The 18660-nt window shown below is 38.3% G+C and overlaps 1 protein-coding gene across 4 annotated transcripts; it reads left to right on the top strand.

Moving 5' to 3' along the window:
- The first annotated feature begins 3 nt into the window (after window positions 1–3).
- LOC111321721 (dynein intermediate chain 2, ciliary) lies at window positions 4–16772 on the top strand. 4 transcript variants are annotated; one of them, XM_088757376.1, is made up of 29 exons: window positions 4–156; window positions 780–860; window positions 1266–1316; window positions 1535–1663; window positions 2157–2218; window positions 2779–2840; window positions 3396–3431; window positions 4041–4091; window positions 4933–5000; window positions 5344–5469; window positions 6093–6152; window positions 7010–7051; window positions 7447–7536; window positions 7887–7971; window positions 8527–8644; window positions 8764–8807; window positions 9314–9380; window positions 9632–9717; window positions 10199–10299; window positions 10417–10506; window positions 10908–10995; window positions 11415–11468; window positions 12227–12294; window positions 12732–12838; window positions 13267–13366; window positions 13892–13946; window positions 14327–14405; window positions 14648–14705; window positions 16311–16772. In XM_088757376.1, exons 1-29 carry the CDS (start codon window positions 124–126, stop codon window positions 16392–16394), a joined length of 2175 nt encoding a protein of 724 aa, XP_088613502.1. In that variant the 5' UTR covers window positions 4–123; the 3' UTR covers window positions 16395–16772. The 4 variants fall into 4 exon arrangements, with proteins under 4 accessions (XP_088613502.1, XP_022780419.2, XP_022780420.2 ...); XM_022924684.2 differs by lacking the exon at window positions 4041–4091; XM_022924685.2 differs by lacking the exons at window positions 3396–3431; window positions 4041–4091.
- Window positions 16773–18660: the final 1888 nt, after the last annotated feature.

Here is an 18660-nt window from a genome sequence, read left to right as displayed (position 1 = left end):
CTGTTACTAGGGTAACGCTAACTTTTCTTTCTCCGAGAAGCGACCCTTGGTTACGCGGTTTGTAGCGTTTGATTTTGCCGTTTAAACTTGGAAAAAGTAACCTCGTGTAAATTTTTCAACGATATGAAGAAAGGAAACGTCAAGGTTGTGAAAGCGGTAAGTTTTCCCTACTTGTTTTCGGCTGCGTTGTCATGTTACTCCTTGCTGTCCGCCATGCTTGTTTTGAAGCAAGTCGTTCATAAGTAACAATTGCTGAAGGCTGATTACGCATTACAGGCAATTAATCGTTCTTAATCGTACAAATAAAACTTCAGATATTTCAAGATGATAAAGTTCTTTGTAGGAAATTACGCTCTAAGAATGCAGCGCGTAAATCTCCCAGTGTCCATAAGCTAAAAAAATTCTCTAACTGTCTTGAGAACAGTATTTGTCATCTTACTCTTTCTTGGGATATTTTAAGTCAGAATTTTGCAGCCATCTCTAGTTTGTCATCTTAAAGTAAAATGTTCTACCGACTACGTTGAAAATTGTCGACCTCACATTACACCATAAATTAAGTACATACAATTCAGAATAAAATTTTTATAATAGAAAGATATGGACTCAGATTATGCTCTTTTAACCTGCTTCAACGACAGGAAAACATGAAAAGCTAAGATATTGAATAGGTAATGATTGAGTTTCACTTTTTGTTGCAAGATTCCTGGTAATCCTGGGTTACTTTTGACTTTTAATTAAAAATTGCTTTCAACAGTTGTGTTCATGTTGTTTCCTGACAGGACAAGAAACCAGGAGTCACTCCTTCAAATGCAGCTGTAAAGTCAGTCAGCAAAACTGCCACTGTCAAAGCAAAGAAGAAGGTTTGCAATTTATTATTATCTGACCATCTCTTCAGTGACTAGTGCATACTGGATCTTAGCCCTTATTAAAACCTGTCATTTCTTATCCTAAGGTCTGAATATCAATTTTGTGCACTCTCTACCATACCTTTTTTTCTTAACTCTGAGAATTTAGCACTTAATCACAGAGTTTTTCACCCTTCTTCTTTGAAATGTATTGATGTTGTAAGGAGAAAATCTGTTGTGGTCACTCATAGGACTAATAGAGTAAATAAACCTAATTTTCTCATTGTAAATGAAGGTTAAACAGATACTAGAGACAAAGGAATGCATTGTCAGTTTCATCTATTCTCTATATGTCAGTACTGCAAGTACATGATTTAAACACTGAAAGATGAATGGATACTGGTATATTTATTTTTCTAGGAGGATGATGATGCTACGCAGATAGGAGATGACTTGGACGAATGGATGCAGGTACACGAATCTCCAGCTTGGTCATGTTTCTGGTGTCATGAATGATTCCTTTTTTCGGCCATTGTCGATCTCAAATTAGCCAGCAAAATTCATACATGTACTACAATAACTGTTAAAATTAGTAAATATTACTACTCATTCATCTAATTTTACAACAATTTTTTCTCCCCACAAGCATTGAATCAAAATTTTATGTATGTCATTGTTTTTAACCTTAGCCAAAACAGCTGATAAAGCCAGATGACCAGTTGGAATTGACAGAGGCAGAGTTAAAAGAGGAGTTTACCAGAATCTTGACTGCAAACAACCCCCATGCTCCTAGCAACATAGTGCGCTACAGTTTCAAGGTCAGAATTTTTCCAATTTTATGTCACTCTATTCTTAAAATAAACCTTTAGAAATTACAGAGTACCCTCTGAAAATTGAAGTGTTTGCAGTTTGAAATTAATTTTAAGAATAAATGCTATTTATTATAAGTACACTCAGGTAGTTTGATGTGGTCTAAGTGCATAACCAATTAATCATTCAGTAAAGAAAAGTGGACAATCAAACTAATTTTTTATTGGGAAACAATTTAATCTGATAAATGTATACATGTTTTTTTTTTTTTTTATGTAAATCAGATAAAATCCGTTCAACAAACAGAAAAATGACAAAAAAGTTCCACCCACTTTATTATAATGGTGATTGACACCTAACTTATTGACTTTTAAAGTCTGAAAGAGGGTGGATTTGATTTCTCTTCCAAATTAAGTTTATATCATATAGCTTTACTACACTTATAGGTTTGTGTCTTTGTAATGAAAGATGGAAAGGGCATTGTCATTTTTTCGTACATAGGAAAAATGCTATAAACCAACATCAAGTGTGGATCAGCTGGCAATTCACTTTGCTCTTGATGGGTAGGAGACTGTTTTATTTTATACATGTGGGATTATATTTATGCTAGTAACAAGTTGGGGGGCATCTATACACTCACAAAATATTCCTAGGAATTCACAGGTGAATGGCTGTATATACTCACACACATCTGCAGATACAGTTTTTTGGGAGTGGTTAGTAACAAGTCCAGTAAATTTGATCCCATAAATCTTTAAAAAAAGATAAGCAACTTAAATAGAACTGAAATGAAGCAATTAGCACACCCCTTCTCTATGTGGACAGGAATTATGTAGATTGGCCAGTCAGAACCATATGAATTAAGTTTATTATATCGTGTTTGCCCTTTTGTTCTTAAACTGAAGGAAGACAACACCTGTGATATGCATCATCCATTAATATGGAGATCAACTATTGGAACTGAGGGATCTGGAATTGGGAATTTTGGGGGGCAGTTGTACCTTGTAATGTGTTTTTCAGCTGTTAATAAATGGCAAGGAAGAACCAGTGACATGTACTGTATTTGGTCTTATATAAGGTCAGGGTGTGACTTCAGAGGCATTTTTTTTTTTTACTTTTAAAGGAACATGCTTCATAAAGACTCAGATGAAGCCAGAAGACAGAGAGCCAGGCAGGGTCTTGAAGGTAAGTTAAGAGATCATTATTAATTTTTGCCGCTTACTGAGAAACAGATGATTTAGACATAAGATGCCTTCATGTTGTAAGAATTTATAAGTAATTTATTTGTACTAAATAAATCAGTGGCTCTTCTATCATCGAGTTAATATATAAAATTAAAAAATATGTCAATTCAATTTGGTGAAATGCTTTTGAAAGAAGTACTGGTGATTTCACACCAGTCAATTGCTTTTTTTGGAAAAGATGACTTACTTAAACTGGTTTAATTTATATAAAAAATGTTTGTAATAAGTAAAAACGTTTCATGTCAACCTTTCCTGATTAAAAAAAAAAGTAAGACAGATTTGAAAATTTTTTTTAAGAACATGAATTTTAAGTATTAATTTAGTCTATTCAGTGCCATGTCATCCTTAAAAATTAGAGCAAAAATATAACAGGTAGTGTGTAGAAACACATTAACATCATTCGTTATTGAATAGCTTTTCATTAATTGTATGTATTAAAATGTAGTTTGAATTCTAATGGCTAACTCAGTCTTGTTCTTGCTCATTAACCTGTAAGGCTTTGATGACTTCCTGAGGCCATTGAGCTCTGTTTGTGAGTAGTGCCATTTCTGAACTGCATGCTTTGCACAAAATTGTTGGCTAATGTCTATTAAATATTACTTAATTCAATACAATATATAATTTGATTTACCATTTCTTGTAATTTTTGCTAAATCAAAATTACAGACTGAGGTAAGAGTCCAGATGATATACCAATATTTATTTCTAAACTCTTCAAAGTAAAGGTATAATCTATTTAAAGATAACACATTGAATGATAGAAAACATGATTGTTCGAATGTGCTTTTCTCAAAAGCCTCATCCACAGTCATAATTAACAGACTGTAAAGAGCACTGTGACTTGCAACAAAAGCTTATGAAGTTTGCTTTGCAAACACAATTTTTGGGTCATGTGGATCCAGATAAAGCATTTGTTATTAATGTATGATTTAATAATTTGTATTAAAACTGCTAAACTGATTAGGACACAGCTTTCACAAATGTGTTTGTCAGTATTGTGTAGGGGGGGGGGGGGGAGTAGGGGACACTGGGGCAATACAAGATAACAACATTTGAGAATACCATCTTTTATTTCCCCTCTTATTCTTTTGTTCTTTGATATTCATACTTACCCCCTAGTAAATAAATGCTAATACATCAGCACACAGGTCAGCAAGTGCTGGTCAGTCATCAATTCCAGTGCATGGAGTTTGTTAGTTTCATTTGATTCTATTACTGGCCCCAATTTCCATCACAGAAATATTATTGTTTAATCTGTCACTGACTTGTTACTATAATGTCACTCGATGGTGCATTTTGACTTTAAAGAGATGCACTTTATGTTTAGAAGTAAAACAGTTCAGTAGCATTAGGTAATTTTTTACCAGTTTTGCTAAATGGTGATACAGGCAGGATATAAATTTGTTTAAAATGCTTTCAATTGGTCATTGTACATTATAGACCATTGAATTAAAAAGATTTCCTATGAGGGTGCAGTCGAATCCTTAGAACTTTTCAAAGTTAGTTCACCTTGTTAACTTAATGTAAGTCACTTGTGGGGGTTCACCTCTGCGGGGAATTGTTTGTAATTTATGAGTGACTTGTGTGAAAAATTTTTTAAAGGTCTACATATAGCTGAAATTATCATTCTAATAATTCTTGGTAGTTTAAATTGTTACATGGGATGCGATGGCTGGAATAATGGTATGTTTTTTGTGCTCACATTTCATACACTATTGTAGATCACGTTATGATCACAGAAGCTCACTGCTGTAACTGAGTTTCAAACAACAGTGGACATAGAGGATGCAAACACCATGTTTGTTGTATGTTTGGTACTGACAATAACTTTGAAAGGAAGCGCCTTCCCTGTACTGAATACTGTCGAAAGTTCTGTTCACAATTATTATTTGCTCCTCTTGAATTTGGAATACTAGAGGAGCTTGCTCAGCACACTGTTGGAAGTTTGTTAAATAGTACACGTACAGGTAAATAGTACATGTACAGTACGTACAGCATGTCTTTGCTGACAAACTCCTTTCATGTCCTCATAGCTGAACATGACGCTGGTGAACCTGGTGAAGAAGAAGACAAAGAAAACAAAGCAGTTGAGGCAGTAGAGGTGATTGATCTCAATTCTTTAATATCATAGCTTTGTAATCTAGACTGAAGTTTGGCAAGAGACTGTATATAATGCAGTCTTTGTTTGATTGAGACAGATTTTCAACTTATCAACTTTTCTTCACCATAACTGGCGACCTAAAATCATAGAACGGCCCTTGGAAAAAAATACTTTTTGTGTAACATCACACGACGTGCTAAATTGCTGACCGCACCCCTTGTCTTTGGACACGTCAGGGCTCCATAATCGGGAAAGCAAGAAGAAAGAGGCAAAGTTTAGAGAAGAAAACGACAAAACACGAATTATACACTGTACTTACAACTTTAAATTTACTTTGGTTCAGGAAAAACCAGCGGAAGAAGTTCGACCAGACTCGTCTGCCTCTGTGGGTGGAAAGAATGAAACAAAGTTAACTAATCAGTTTAACTTCAGCGAGAGAGCTTCGCAGACTTACAACAATCCTTACAGAGTAAGTTATTCATCTTTAAAAACAACCTTCTTTTAATGATGTTAATGAAAAAATATGCAAAAACCATACCAGGAACTGGTAAGTATGAATATCAACTCTTTCATGTAGTGAGCAACATTTGTTGTCAATAAAACAGATTACACTGGCCTGCCTCATTGATCACAAATTTCGTCGATGTTATTTCTCATTTACGTTATCTCAGGGTCAGTTTTTCAATGTTTAAAATTAATCTAAACTTTGATATACTGACCTTAAGTAATTAACAAAAAGCACAAAACTGTACTGTTTATTATTGGACGTGTCGTGTTAGTATGCAGTTGTATCTACATTTAAAGCGGACTATTACTGTCTCAACGTATTGCTGCCCTTTTTCTGTCATTTCCTGTTGGTATTTTCCAAGGGATGCAGCGAGTTGGGCAGGGGGAAGGGTCTTTGTTGTGTTGCTTGACTTTCCAAAATAGGTTGCGGAGAACATTATTATTATTACACCAGCCTTCAGGTTGCCGCAAACCGACCTGCCTCATCAAAAAGTATATGCATGTATGTAAGTCTGTACACTGAAACTGGTTTTACCTCTTTGTATGTGCACTATTTTGTGTATTTGTTTAATTTTTTTTTCCAAGGAACGTGGAACCTCAACTGAACCTCCACCAAGGGCTAACTTCTCAGCCACAGCTAATCAGGTGGGCGAGGGTTATGGATGGCAAAACTGTTCTCCCACTCTGTCAAAAATGAGCTCGAAACCTTGTTCTGTTTTTCTCTCGCTCATTTTTGAACTTTAAATTTGATTTTCAAAACACATAAATTCTTCCTCTCAAAGAGGTTCATCAGTCAACAGTCCCGGTAATAGTATTTTTGATTTGCAATGTCGCTACTCTTACTGGGTTCACTTAATCAAAAATACCCCATCAGAAATAGTGACTCATTGTACAATAAAAATTGTACAATAAGGATTCCATTCAGCGCCTTTCTTACAATAAGCGGCCCCTCTCTAGTGAGCGCCCCCTAAAATGTGTTTTTGTCTCTAAGCGTCCCTGTTCTAATCAGCGCTCCTATGGCGTAAGAACCCTCATTCCAATAAACTTCCCTATTCTGTTTCAGTGATAGCACAGCTAGAGTACACTCCTTACCATCATTATATAAATATTCACTGTACATTTGTTACCTTTTAAAGTTTTCTATAGCATTCCTTTTCAAACAAACATCAAAGCTTTGTTTTGCTCATTCTACTGTTTCGTGAAGGAAAAATAAGCGCCCTGTCCCCGAATAAGTGCCCTGTTTCGAATTAGTGCCCTTCCTAGATGTACCATTAGTACATAAGAATAAGTGCCCTGTTTCGAATTAGTGCCCTTCCTAGATGTACCATTAGTAAATAAGCACCAAATCGCTAAATCGAATCATTACAGTAATTGTACCTATCAGTGTCAAGGAAATTTGGACCAAATTTGATAACGAGCCGTTTGGAAGCATTTTAGAGAAATTTCTACTAATTTAGTACGTCACCAGTAATTTACTTCTACAATTTCTGGTATCCTTTCAGTGGGAAATTTATGATGCATACGTTGAGGATTTGCAAAGACAGGTGAGGATCTAAGAATAAAAGGTTTCTTCGTTTCCTTTTCAAAATTCTTCAAAATGTTTGTATTGGAAGAGGATCGAGCGAGTCGCGCGCAAGAGAAAGAGTCTGACTATTATTTTTTAAGTTATGATATAATGATGATAATAATAATAATAATAGTGAGTAAATATATGTACAAATGATAAATAAATGAGATAAAGAAGTAAATGACTGAACAAGCTCTCTCACATCATAAGTGATACGAGGAACAAATGTGAAATATTCAGCTAACAACATTGTGGAAGCCCACGTTTCAACCAAAGCGTATTTTACTCCGTCGACTATTGCTCGCATACATTTGACGAACTCACAAATGAAGTCTCTAAGTTTTGAAATACTTTGAAATACTCCTATTGTAGGAAAAAATGAAAGAAAAGGAAAGCAGAAAGACCCAAACGTTTAAGAAAGATGACGACAAAAAGAAGAAGCTCATGCAAGTTGAAGTGCAGGTCAGTAAGCTTTCGCTGCAAATGGACCTTTTAACCAAAATTTAGTTGAAGTTTTACAAGCGGTGTGTTCCATTCCTCTGAGTCCTGGCTCCAGTTTTATCCAAATTAAGCAGTTGGGACCATTGCTACTTCCTCTTAGCCTTTTGTGGGGTTCCTTTGAAAGTTAGGTGGCACCAGTATGTAATATTTCCAGCGTCTGAGCGTTTGGGATTTCACCTTTAGGCCGGTAGTCCAGTTCATGAACCCCTTTCACATTAGTTAAGGAACCAAATGGCTTTTTCTTTTAATCCAAGAAGTGAGACTGGTCGTCCACCATTTAACCACCGTATTGATTTTATTTTTGTATACAGGGTGATGATATTTCAAGGATTTCCAAACCGTGCAAGATAGTGGAGAGAATGGTAAACCAGAATACATACGACGACATCGCACAAGGTTAGACCAAACTTTACTTGGTAGATCAAGTCAGTGATAATTTACAATATCACTGAAAGCGTATTTCGACTGGTGTTTTGTGATTTTTTATTTAGGCGGATTTCTCGACACAGATCGCGTAAATCAAAACATAGAGCATACTAGTTAAATCAAAACATAGAGTTAACTTCGAGTCTGTAGCTGACCCCTTTGTTGAGAGTGTGTTGTTTCAAGGTGGTAGACGCCGAGGATACATTATCTGAATCCACGCTATCCTGTTGGGATAACGTCGTCTCCAAACTGAACTTGTCATAACTGCCCCCCTCCGTTGTATCGTTGGAATTTTGTACCTCATTTGATTTCAGAATTCTCTCTTTTTCAAATATTATCGCTCTGACTTATTATTCAGTGCAAATGGTGTTCCTTTCACTTTTGTCTCAGAACGTACCATTCATTATTTGGATTTTGAAACTGTAGCATTCTTTTGTCTTTTGGGGAGTTTGTACAAAATTGTTATATCTTACATGATATGTAGTGCAGTGTGAAAATTTCATGGCTTTTATTTTTTGCTATCAGATTTCAAATACTGGGAGGACGCCGCCGATGAGTTTAAGGACCAAGAGGGTACACTGTTGCCTCTGTGGAAATTTTCGTGTGAGAAATCAAAGAGAATGGCCGTCACTTCACTTTGTTGGTATGTCTGCTTCTCCTGATTTTTGTGTCCTTTCAGTTGTTAAACGTAATGTATCGAATAGATCTTTTTAGATTACAGTTGTAGTTAGCTTCTGAATGTGGATGTTTTCTTCATTGTAGGAGTCCCAGGTACCACGACTTGTTTGGAGTTGGACACGGATCGTGTGAGTAACATTCATTTTGACGTCAAGACATGACATTTTGACATTATGACATGACATCGCGCCTTAATGAAATCGTGATATCCTGAAGCCATAACATCGTGACATCGTGACATCGTGACATTGGTACATCGTGACCACATGACATCATGACATATTAAGACAGCGTGGTATTTACAAAAATGATGTCGATAGTTTTTCGCGAAATTCATCAACATGTAATCGATAAACTTCAGTTTAGCAGAGTAAAGAGGCTAAGTAACATGACATTATCGACAGAAAGTTAAGCTGCAAACGGAAAGTTTTCTTAGATTTGAGAGACACAAAGTACCAATTAAATAAGGTCCGTCGAGAAGTATGTGGATGATATTGATGTACCAAAAAGGAAATTGGAGGCTGACATGTACGACATGTTCAGAGAGACCGAATGAAAGCACAAGGAAAGACTTGTTAACATTTCGTGTAATTAATCTTAACTACTTACGTTTGGGTTCATGTCTTCATTGCAGATGACTTTTTAAAGCAAAGTAACGGAATGGTCACTATGTACACATTGAAGAACCCTTCATTTCCAGAGTAAGTGTTCATCTTAGCAAAGACTAACCATCTTAACAGTTAGCTTATAGCAAAAATTGTTATTAAAGAAGATAATAAATAAACAATAAAACTATAAAGAGATGTGTCCGCGCTGTAAACTGTGATCGCACAAGGTTTTGGACTAGTTATGGCCTTGTAGCTCTTTGTCATATGATTATTCCTCAGTCCATTGCACCCTTCGTTGTTTCCTTCCTCTGTTATGACTAACGCACGTACCTTGTGTTTGTCAGATACATATGTGAGACAGAGAGTGGGGTTATGTGCCTTGATTTTCATCCTGAGCATCCCAATTACATCGCAGTTGGTTTCTACGACGGTAAGTTACATCCCTTTCAGTTATGGTAGACTTCTTGGTCTTTTCATTGTGATTTAAAACTTGAAAGTAAAAGGTACGTTCGACGAGATTTTGGAACAAACAAAAGTATTTGCAAGGGTTAGTTCAGCATTGGTTTGAATATTTCATGCCTGCTTTATTTCTTTCCGTCAAACGCAAGTAACGTAGAATCACTGAGGAGAAACGAGGGAAACAATACATGAGGAGAAAGGGAGAACATACTCGGCGTATTAGAAAACTTTTAGCTTTTTAGTTTTTGGTGCAAACTCGTTTGCTTTAAGAGGTAACGTATTCTTCCTGATTGGTTTAAAAATCGAAACTTATTTTAGCAGGAGTTGATAAGCCACCTTCAGTTGTCAGAGGTCATGAAATGCAAACCAAATTATAATATTTTGTTTGAGCTTGTATCTCCGTGGAAAAACACTAAAATTCAAGTACGTTGCCATTCTTTTTTTTATTCCAGGTAGTGTTGGTGTGTACACGGTTATTCAACAAACAAATAAGATCGAGTTGATGTACAGATCAACTGCCAAGACGGGTAAACATACGGACCCTGTTTGGCAGGTGAGGATGACAAAGACAGAGAAAAACTTCGAGCGAAAGTAGGAAGAGTATTTCTCTCTGATGTGCGCCACTTTTCTGATGTCTGTTTTCGTTTTGCTTGTCTTTCATTTATTTAAGGTGAAATGGCAAAAAGACGATTTGGACAATAACATGAACTTCTTCTCCGTGTCATCTGATGGCAGAATAACTCAATGGACGATCGTAAAGGTAAACTTAGTAAAGCCTTTTTAATGTTGTTTTTCTTCTCCGTATTGCTTTAGTTATTTTTTTCAAAACAGGCATTATCAGAAGTTATATTGGTGCAAAGATATTTAAATTTCAAATCTGAATGGTGCTTTGCCTCTACGAGCCGCCAAAAAAGGCATAAAGGCTTCCAGTCTCTTTATTTTGTACCGAAGAGTAACTTGATTCTATTAAAAAAAGGAGTAATTTCAATCTTTTGTGCCATTTGATTCAGCTTTTGTGGTGTGTAACAACACAATTACTATTCTCAGTTACGTTCAAAGTGACGGATATTTAACTGAAAATAATGTTTTTAAAATTTTCCTTTCAAGCGTTTTTGAAATTTTTGTCACACTGACAAATATTTGTTGTGTCTTGTTGTGTAGAGTGAATTGAGGCACACGGACATAATCACTCTGAAGCAGGGAAACGCTTCGGAAGGAGAAGGAGACAACTCACAACTTCCAAGTTTAGGTATCTTTTAGTTTGCTATTTTGCAGCGTATACCCAGAACCCCACTGACCCGAACCATCCATCTACTCTGATCCCAGTTGGTTTCACCATTTCCTCCTTTCCCACTTGCTTCCAAACCGAATTAGCTTGAAATACGTGCCGTGTGTGTAAATCCATGCTATCCTGTTGAGATAACGTAGTCCCCAGACAGTCACAGCTGCCCTCTAGTCACGTTGCATTAATTGTTGGAATTTTGAACCTGAAGAAGTTTAAAATGCTTGCCGGGACTCTGACATCAGACATACAATCATATTTTATTGCGAAAGTGGTCACTGAAAATATTTCACTGAGAACAATCAATACTGACTTTTGTTTCGAAGGAAGCTTACTCCCGTTATCCTCTCTGAATTGTCCAACGTTCCCACTGTTTTAATTTGCAGGTTGTGGAACTGCATTTGATTTTCATAAAACAATGGATTATATGTTTCTCGTTGGTAAGTGGAATGTTGCTACAGCAATACGTTTTCTCTAAAATGTCGTTAACTCATAATGGAGCAATTTTTCGATTGAATTTCTAAAGTAAGACCGCATTACAGTGCTTTTGCCTCACGTTGCTTTGTGATTTTTTACTGGTGAACTCACCTAGTCGTGTCAACAAGAGCAGTTTCAACTGAGTGTCGAAAGTAAACCGAGATTGCATTGGTTTTGATTTATTTTGCTCTGTGATTAGTTCAGCAAACCTGCGCCACTCTTTCAACCGCAGAAATGCGAAACTTAAACCAATCACGACTAAGTCGCCCGCGTTTTCCCGCGCTTTAGGCAGTTTAGTTGTTTTCCCGCGCTTTAAGCAGTTTGGTTGTTTTCCCGTGCTTTAGGCAGTTTGGTTGTTTTCCCGCGCTTTAGCAGTTTGCTTGTTTTCCCGCACTTAAGGCAGTTTGGTTGTTTTCCCGCGCTTTAGCAGTTTGCTTGTATTCCCGCGCTTAAGGCAGATTGGTTGTTTTCCCGCGCTTTAGCAGTTTGGTTGATTTCCCGCGCTTAAGGCAGTTTGGTTGTTTTCCCGCGCTTTAGCAGTTTGTTTGTTTTCCCGCGCTTTCGGCAGTTTGGTTGTTTTCCCGCACTTTAGGCAGTTTGGTTGTTTTCCCGCGCTTTAGGCAGTTTGGTTGCTTTCCCGCACTTTAGGCAGTTTGGTTGTTTTTACTTTGACTTTTTTAACTCTATGTTAAACTCTTTTCATTTTCCTCTTTATTATCAGGCACAGAGGAAGGAAAGATACACAAGTGTTCCAAAACATATTCAAGCCAGTTCCTCGAGACTTACGATGTACGTATCGTCCTTTAATTGTTTCAGCATCGTGGCTTGATGTTATAGTTTTTGCTTTTTTTACTCGCACGCTGGGAGTAAAACTTATTCACTCTAACTTGAATTCCAGCCAAAGTTTTACTCTTATAAGAAATCAGATCGTTACAAACTTTATATAAAAAGATCAATTATAGACTAAAATGAAATAAATTTAAGTACACCAGAAATTGTGGGAGACGCGATAGTTTTTTAGGGTTAGACTCCGGGTGGAAGGGTCTGGGTTGGAGACCTGGCTGGGTCATTGTTTAGTGTTCCTGGACACGACACACGACTCTCACAGTGCCTCTGTCCACAGCACTCCCACTCACTTCATGTTCATGCCAAAATGTCTACCAATGTCTTAATCTCCTAATCTTGCTTTTACTCTTTTCTTATCACTCAACTCTCTTTCTCTGCAGGCGCATCACATGGCAGTTTACTCTGTCAAATGGAATCATTTTCACCCAAAGATTTTCATCTCGTGTAGTGCCGACTGGACGGTGAAGATTTGGGATCATCATTATCTGTAAGAAAACTAAGTTATAGGGCTGGAGTGTTTTTGCTAAAATTTTCAGCTCACAAAGCCTGTGAGCGGAACGAACACTTTTATAAACTAAAAATCTAGCTACGAATATCAAAAATTAGCAATCGAAACGGCTTGGTGTGCGGATGTGTGAATCAATTCGTCGTTCAGAATTTATTTTTAGGTTCCTACGAAGCTCGTGGGATGCTAGGGACACTTCAACTGATCAGTCTTAAGTGTGATCTTACGAAACCACGTGACGTCCAGGACAACGTGACCGCCTTCAAAGTTATTGACAACCTAAGTATAGCATATTGCTTTGAGCTTTGTGTTCTTTTATGAGTTAGCTATGACGCATCATCTTAGTTATACATTTTTATGTCATCTCATCAATTGTTAGCTCATCATTTATCGCTTGTTTCTTTGCACAGAGAGCCCATGTTTACCTTTGATCTGAACAACTCTGTCGGGGATGTTGCCTGGGCGCCTTATGCTTCCACAGTGTTTGCCGCTTGTACAACGGATGGACGGGTAAGAAACAGCACAGCGTAATTTTGTTTAGTTAAAATAAATAAATTGCGGGGTTTACCAGGATTTCCAGCCCTTAGAAGAGCCGTAACCGCACACATGTAGAATTACAAAATATTTTTACGTGTCTTTGATATCGCCCATCAGCTGATGATACATCATTCGCCTTTCACACCACCCTGTCAGGTTCATTCATTGATAGAGTCGACTTTTCTTTTCAGTTTTGCTTCGGGTATTTAAATGATTAACAAGGTATACTCGATCGCAACGGAAACTCAGAGTATATTCATGTTAACACTCCCAAGCTCGGGAAGTCACAATAAGCCTACGTTTTGCGCGTGTAAATGGTTGAAAGGGAGGTGCAAGACAGTTTTGGACCCATTAGTGACGAAGCAAAGCAAAATCACGGCAATCCTACTTTAGGTTTGACAGTCAATCGAAGATGGAGATGTGTTGTCAACTCAAGATATCCTTGCTTTTTTCCTGAACATTTCTCAGCGTTGATTAACGTCATTATTATTGCTTCAGGTGTATGTGTACGATCTGAACGTGAACAAGTACGAACCTCTCAGCGAACAATCGGGTAAGTTCAATATCTGACGGTGAACCACGACGCTTTGATTTATTGTTCAGACAAACCGGAAATCAGGGAGATAAGTTAAGTTTAAAAGCTTAGTAGTCTGTAAGTGAGTCTATCTACTCCTCAAGGACGGGGCCCATTCCATCACAGGTAACCCCTCTCCCACTGCTAGTATTTTGTCAGGTTTTACTAACCGTTCGCTAGTAACCCTTTTTTGTTGGAGACGTTCGCACTGAGAGTAAACTGACTTGCCTAGAACACAACAGAATGATCTGGCGGGGAACAGAATGACCCAGACCGCTCGATCTGGAGACTAACCCAGCTGGGCATGGAGTCTCTCACGCAGTAAAAAGAATAATTCCAAATTGTTTTCCTATTTAAAGTGGCTAACAAGAAAAGAACAAAGCTGACTCACTTGGCTTTCAACCCTGAATACCCAGTGCTTATTGTGGGAGATGACAGGTAATGGAAATTTGTTAATTTAATTATTTTAAGAGTTGTTACGTAGAAACCCTTCGCACAACTTTAAGACGTCTTCGCTGAAAGATCGTCGAAGATTGATTGTCGAAGATCTTGTCCACGATCTTCAAAGACTTTGGCGTGCAATTGTAAAGTTCCTCTATTCATAACTTGTCAACCTACGTGTCTAAGGTGATCCTGTATCAAGTAGCTTCCATTTATTTTGTCTTTTTTTTGCTTCACAGAGGATATGTGACATCGTTGAAGCTGTCACCAAATCTCAGAAAAGCCACGCAGCCCAAGGTATGTCAAATAGTAAGAGTACAGCAATGTATTTATTGATCAGTGCAGCTAAGAAAGTCAGTATTATCCCATGGGTTTCTTGAAAAAATTAATATACAAATCCTTCATCGCACCTATTACCGATCTGCCCTCGTCGTCCCCTGCTTCTTCTCTTCTTCATCCTCCTGCTCCTTCTTCTACAGTTCACCCCCAGAAGTCCCATCCATTGTTGTCTTTCATCTCGTTCTACACCACCGTTACTGTCCCGTGCTCTTCTCATATCGTTTATCCAGATGACCCTCCCTCCTCTTTTTTCCACTACCCCACCAGTTGCTTGTCCTCTGCCGCTATTTGCTACTTTCATCATCCTCTTCAACTTTCACTCAGTGAAAGTTAAAATAACTCCATCTCAGTTTAAGAGATTTAAGGATAGGTACCAGTATTCTTTGATTTGACTTCCTTCTTCGATGAAGGGTGCATAGGAATCCCTCCGTAATCTCGTCGGGAACCGTGGGAGGGAATTGTATCATCGTTTTCCTCGGTAGACGATATGAACTTGCCTGGCGACAATAGAGGCGAACGACTAAAAAAAAGGAAAAAGAACGAAGATACCCCTAATTGAAAAAACGATCGACGCAACTGTGTTAGCAGTTTGAGTAATGCACATGCAAAGAATAATTTCTCAGAGCAACTCTTCTGCGCGTTTGATTTTGAACAAGTGACCTGCATACTTAGCTATGCATGAAGAATCTTGCACTCTGCATCTGACTGGGAACTAACTAATTTTGTTGTTCTTTGTAACGTTTGCCTTAATGGATTCTGCACGTTGTTTGCACGCCAGTCATTAACGTACTAACACACTGTGTCACTGATTCGTTCTTTGAAGGAGGAAATACCAATTCTTGTACTCACTCAAGCTGTTGATTCCGATGACGAGCCATTGTCGCCGCCTCCGATTGTCTTCACACCCGTATGACACTTCTCTTAAGCTCTCCTATCTTAAACTTGACTTAATCTTGAATCCTGTGTTGTAAGACCCACAGTTAAAACTTTTCGTTTGTTTCTTTTCTCCTCGCTTCCTCGGCTCCGTGCGATTCTTGAATGACTAGCATGTTATTTCAATAATTTCTCTTAAGTTGTCAAGAATACAGATGTTTACAATAGGAAAAATTCATCAGCATTAAGATATCGAATTCTCAGAGTATGATTCCTCCTGGTTCCTTATTCCGTTTTGCGGATATCATATTTTACTCCTTAACACGAATCTAAATATATTGGACACTGTGCGAGTTATCTGTCTTGTTCCTTTTCTATTGGCTTCCTTGATTATCTTTCTTTGTCGGGGAAAACTTTGATTGTCGAACCTATCATATTCTAGGACAACTTTCTTTACCAGTTTGCAACCTTTGCAAACGCTTCAACACTTGACTTAATCGTACTCTGGCATAAGCATCAGCCAGTTATGAATAATGTGATCTAAACTATAACTCAGCGTACACACCGTTTTCGCTCTGCCTTTGTTATTCGTTCTCACCTGTTATAGATGCTGGCAAAGCAATCGTTGAAGTTCTTAAGAACTTTCTTTTGACATGTAAGTTGATACAAAATCTTTACTTTTTGTTTCAGGAGAAAGCCAAAGGTCCTGAAAACGAAATGGCCAAAGTGGAGAAATTGCTGAGTCTCGTCAGAGAACCCTCGGCAAAGAACTGACTCCTAAATTTCTCCAATGACCAGGCAATGACCAAAGAGAGAAGAGTAAATGATATTCACTGTGGAAACAGTGGCGGATTTTCCGCGTTGTAAAAAGCTTGTTGATCATAAAACAGTTTAAGCTTAAGGCGTTTTATGTGTCAGGCAAACAGTTGCCTCATGCATATGTAGGTTAATTTAAGTCGATTCGTACTTACATTTTGTGTGCATTTGTTTTGCATGATTGTAGTTAACCAAGCAAAAAAGAAATGCAGTAGTTATATTCAGTGTAAATATCTTTCAAAAGTGTAGTTCATCAGGTATATAAATAATGATGTCCACGCACCTTATGCTATTCCCGTGTTTTTAAATACGAATGTATTAAAAGACGATTTTCTATATGATGTGTACTATTATGAGTGTCATCTCTTTTTAGCAGCCAGCGCATCACTTGATGGACACTACCACCACGACAACCACAGCCACTTTGTGACCATTTTAAGATTTTGGCCACTAGTGGCCGTCTGGGGATTCATATATCTTATTGGACGTTTTGTTGTGTAGTATCGCTGAGTATTTTTTACGAGTTGTGCCGTATTTTGACTCTCCCTACGGGCTCGTCAAAATACAAACAACGAGCAAAAATACTCAGCGATACTACATAACAAAAGGTCTAATAAGAGATTTTTATCCAACACGCCAAATTGTTATTTCACTGCGAGCGGATATTTCTGGAGTACAAATATCGCGTGATATTTGTGCTCGTCTCGCACGTTATTTGTACGCTACGAAGCATATAATAATAACCATTACTGGCCATTTGGGGATTCTGGCCGGTAGTGGCCGTTTAAAAATTTTGCCCACTAATGTCCGTCTTGCGATTTTGGCCACTAGTGGCTGTCTTGGCATTTTGAGCAATAGTGGCCGTTTTCCCATTTCGGCCACTAGTAGAACTTTTAGGATTTTAGCCACTAATGGCCGTTTTCGAATTTTGGCCACCACTAGCCATTTTGCAATTTTGACCTTAAGCGGCTATTTTGCACTTTCAGCCATAAGTGGCCGTAACGCGCCTTTGGCCACTATTGGCCTTTTACGCCTTTTGGCCACTACTGCTTGTTTTGCGTGACTGTGACGAAAAACGTATCATTCCGTAGAACCTTTTTACAACAATATCTCGAATTTATGCACTTTGAATGACATGTTTTAAATATTAGAAAAATCTAGCCAACGACCGCCGAGAAAATGAAACTTTTGCGTTGCAGTTTTGGCATTTTCGCCACCAGTGGCGGTTTTGGTATTTTGGCCAGCAGTGGCCTGGTTTCCATTCTAGTCACTACTGGCAGTTTTGCACTTTGGCCACTACTGGCTGCTTTGGCATTTTGGCCACTACTGGCAGTTCTGGCATTTTAGCCCTATGCGCTAGTGGCAGTTCAGGCCTTTTGGCCACTACTGGCCGTTTCAGCACTTTGGCAGTTTTAAAATTTCGGCCAATAGTGGCAGTCTAGGCCTTTTCGCCACCAGTGGCCGTTCTGGCATTTTCGCCACTACTGGCAGTGAGTTTTGGCATTTTGGCCACTAGTGCCCCTTTTGGCATTTTGATCACTACTAGCCCTTTTGGCATTTTGGCCACTACTCTCCTTTTGGCATTTTGGCCACTACTAGCCGTTTTGGCAATTTGGCCACAAGTGGCAGTTTGGGCATTTTGGCCACTAGTGCTCGTTTTGGCGAAATGGCCACTAGTGGCCATTTTGGCATTTTGGCCACTAGTGGCAGTTTAAGAATTTTGACCACCAGTGGCAGTTTTGGCATTTTCGCCACTAGTGGCAGTTTTGGCATTTTGGCCACTAGTACTCGTTTTGGTATTTTAACCACTAGTGGCTGTTTTGTTATTTAGGCCACTAGTGGCCGTTGTCGAATTTTGGCCACTACTGGCAGTTTCGGCATTTTGGTCACTAGTGGCCATTTTGGTATTTTGGCCACTAGTGGCTGGTTTGGCATTTTAGCCACAAGTGGCAGTTTTGGCATTTTTGCCAGTTTAGGCCATTTTGTTATTTTGGCTACTAGTGGCGGCCATGTTGGCATTTTGGCCACATGTGGCCGTCATGGCATTTTGGCCACTAGTGGCTGTTTTGGCATTTTGGCCACTAGCGGCAGGGTAGGCTTTTTGGCCACTAGTGGCCGTTTTGGCATTTTGGCCGCTAGGGGCAGTTTTGGCATTTTTGCCACCAGTGGCTGTTTTGGTATTTTGGCTATTGGTGGCCGACCGTCATTGTTGGTCAGCGTTGTT

The sequence above is a fragment of the Stylophora pistillata genome, chromosome 4 (genome assembly GCF_964205215.1).
Source record: "Stylophora pistillata chromosome 4, jaStyPist1.2, whole genome shotgun sequence".
Classification (NCBI taxonomy): Eukaryota; Metazoa; Cnidaria; class Anthozoa; order Scleractinia; family Pocilloporidae; genus Stylophora; species Stylophora pistillata.
This window is presented reverse-complemented; position numbering and strand designations above follow the sequence as displayed.

Bases quoted from the DNA above. Each gene is read 5' to 3' on its own strand.
- LOC111321721 (XM_088757376.1), top strand. From the start codon at position 124: ATGAAGAAAGGAAACGTCAAGGTTGTGAAAGCG. The intron at 7,052-7,446 runs GTGAGGATCTAA...CTCCTATTGTAG, and splicing joins TTGAGGATTTGCAAAGACAG to GAAAAAATGAAAGAAAAGGA. The intron at 8,808-9,313 runs GTGAGTAACATT...TCTTCATTGCAG, and splicing joins TGGAGTTGGACACGGATCGT to ATGACTTTTTAAAGCAAAGT.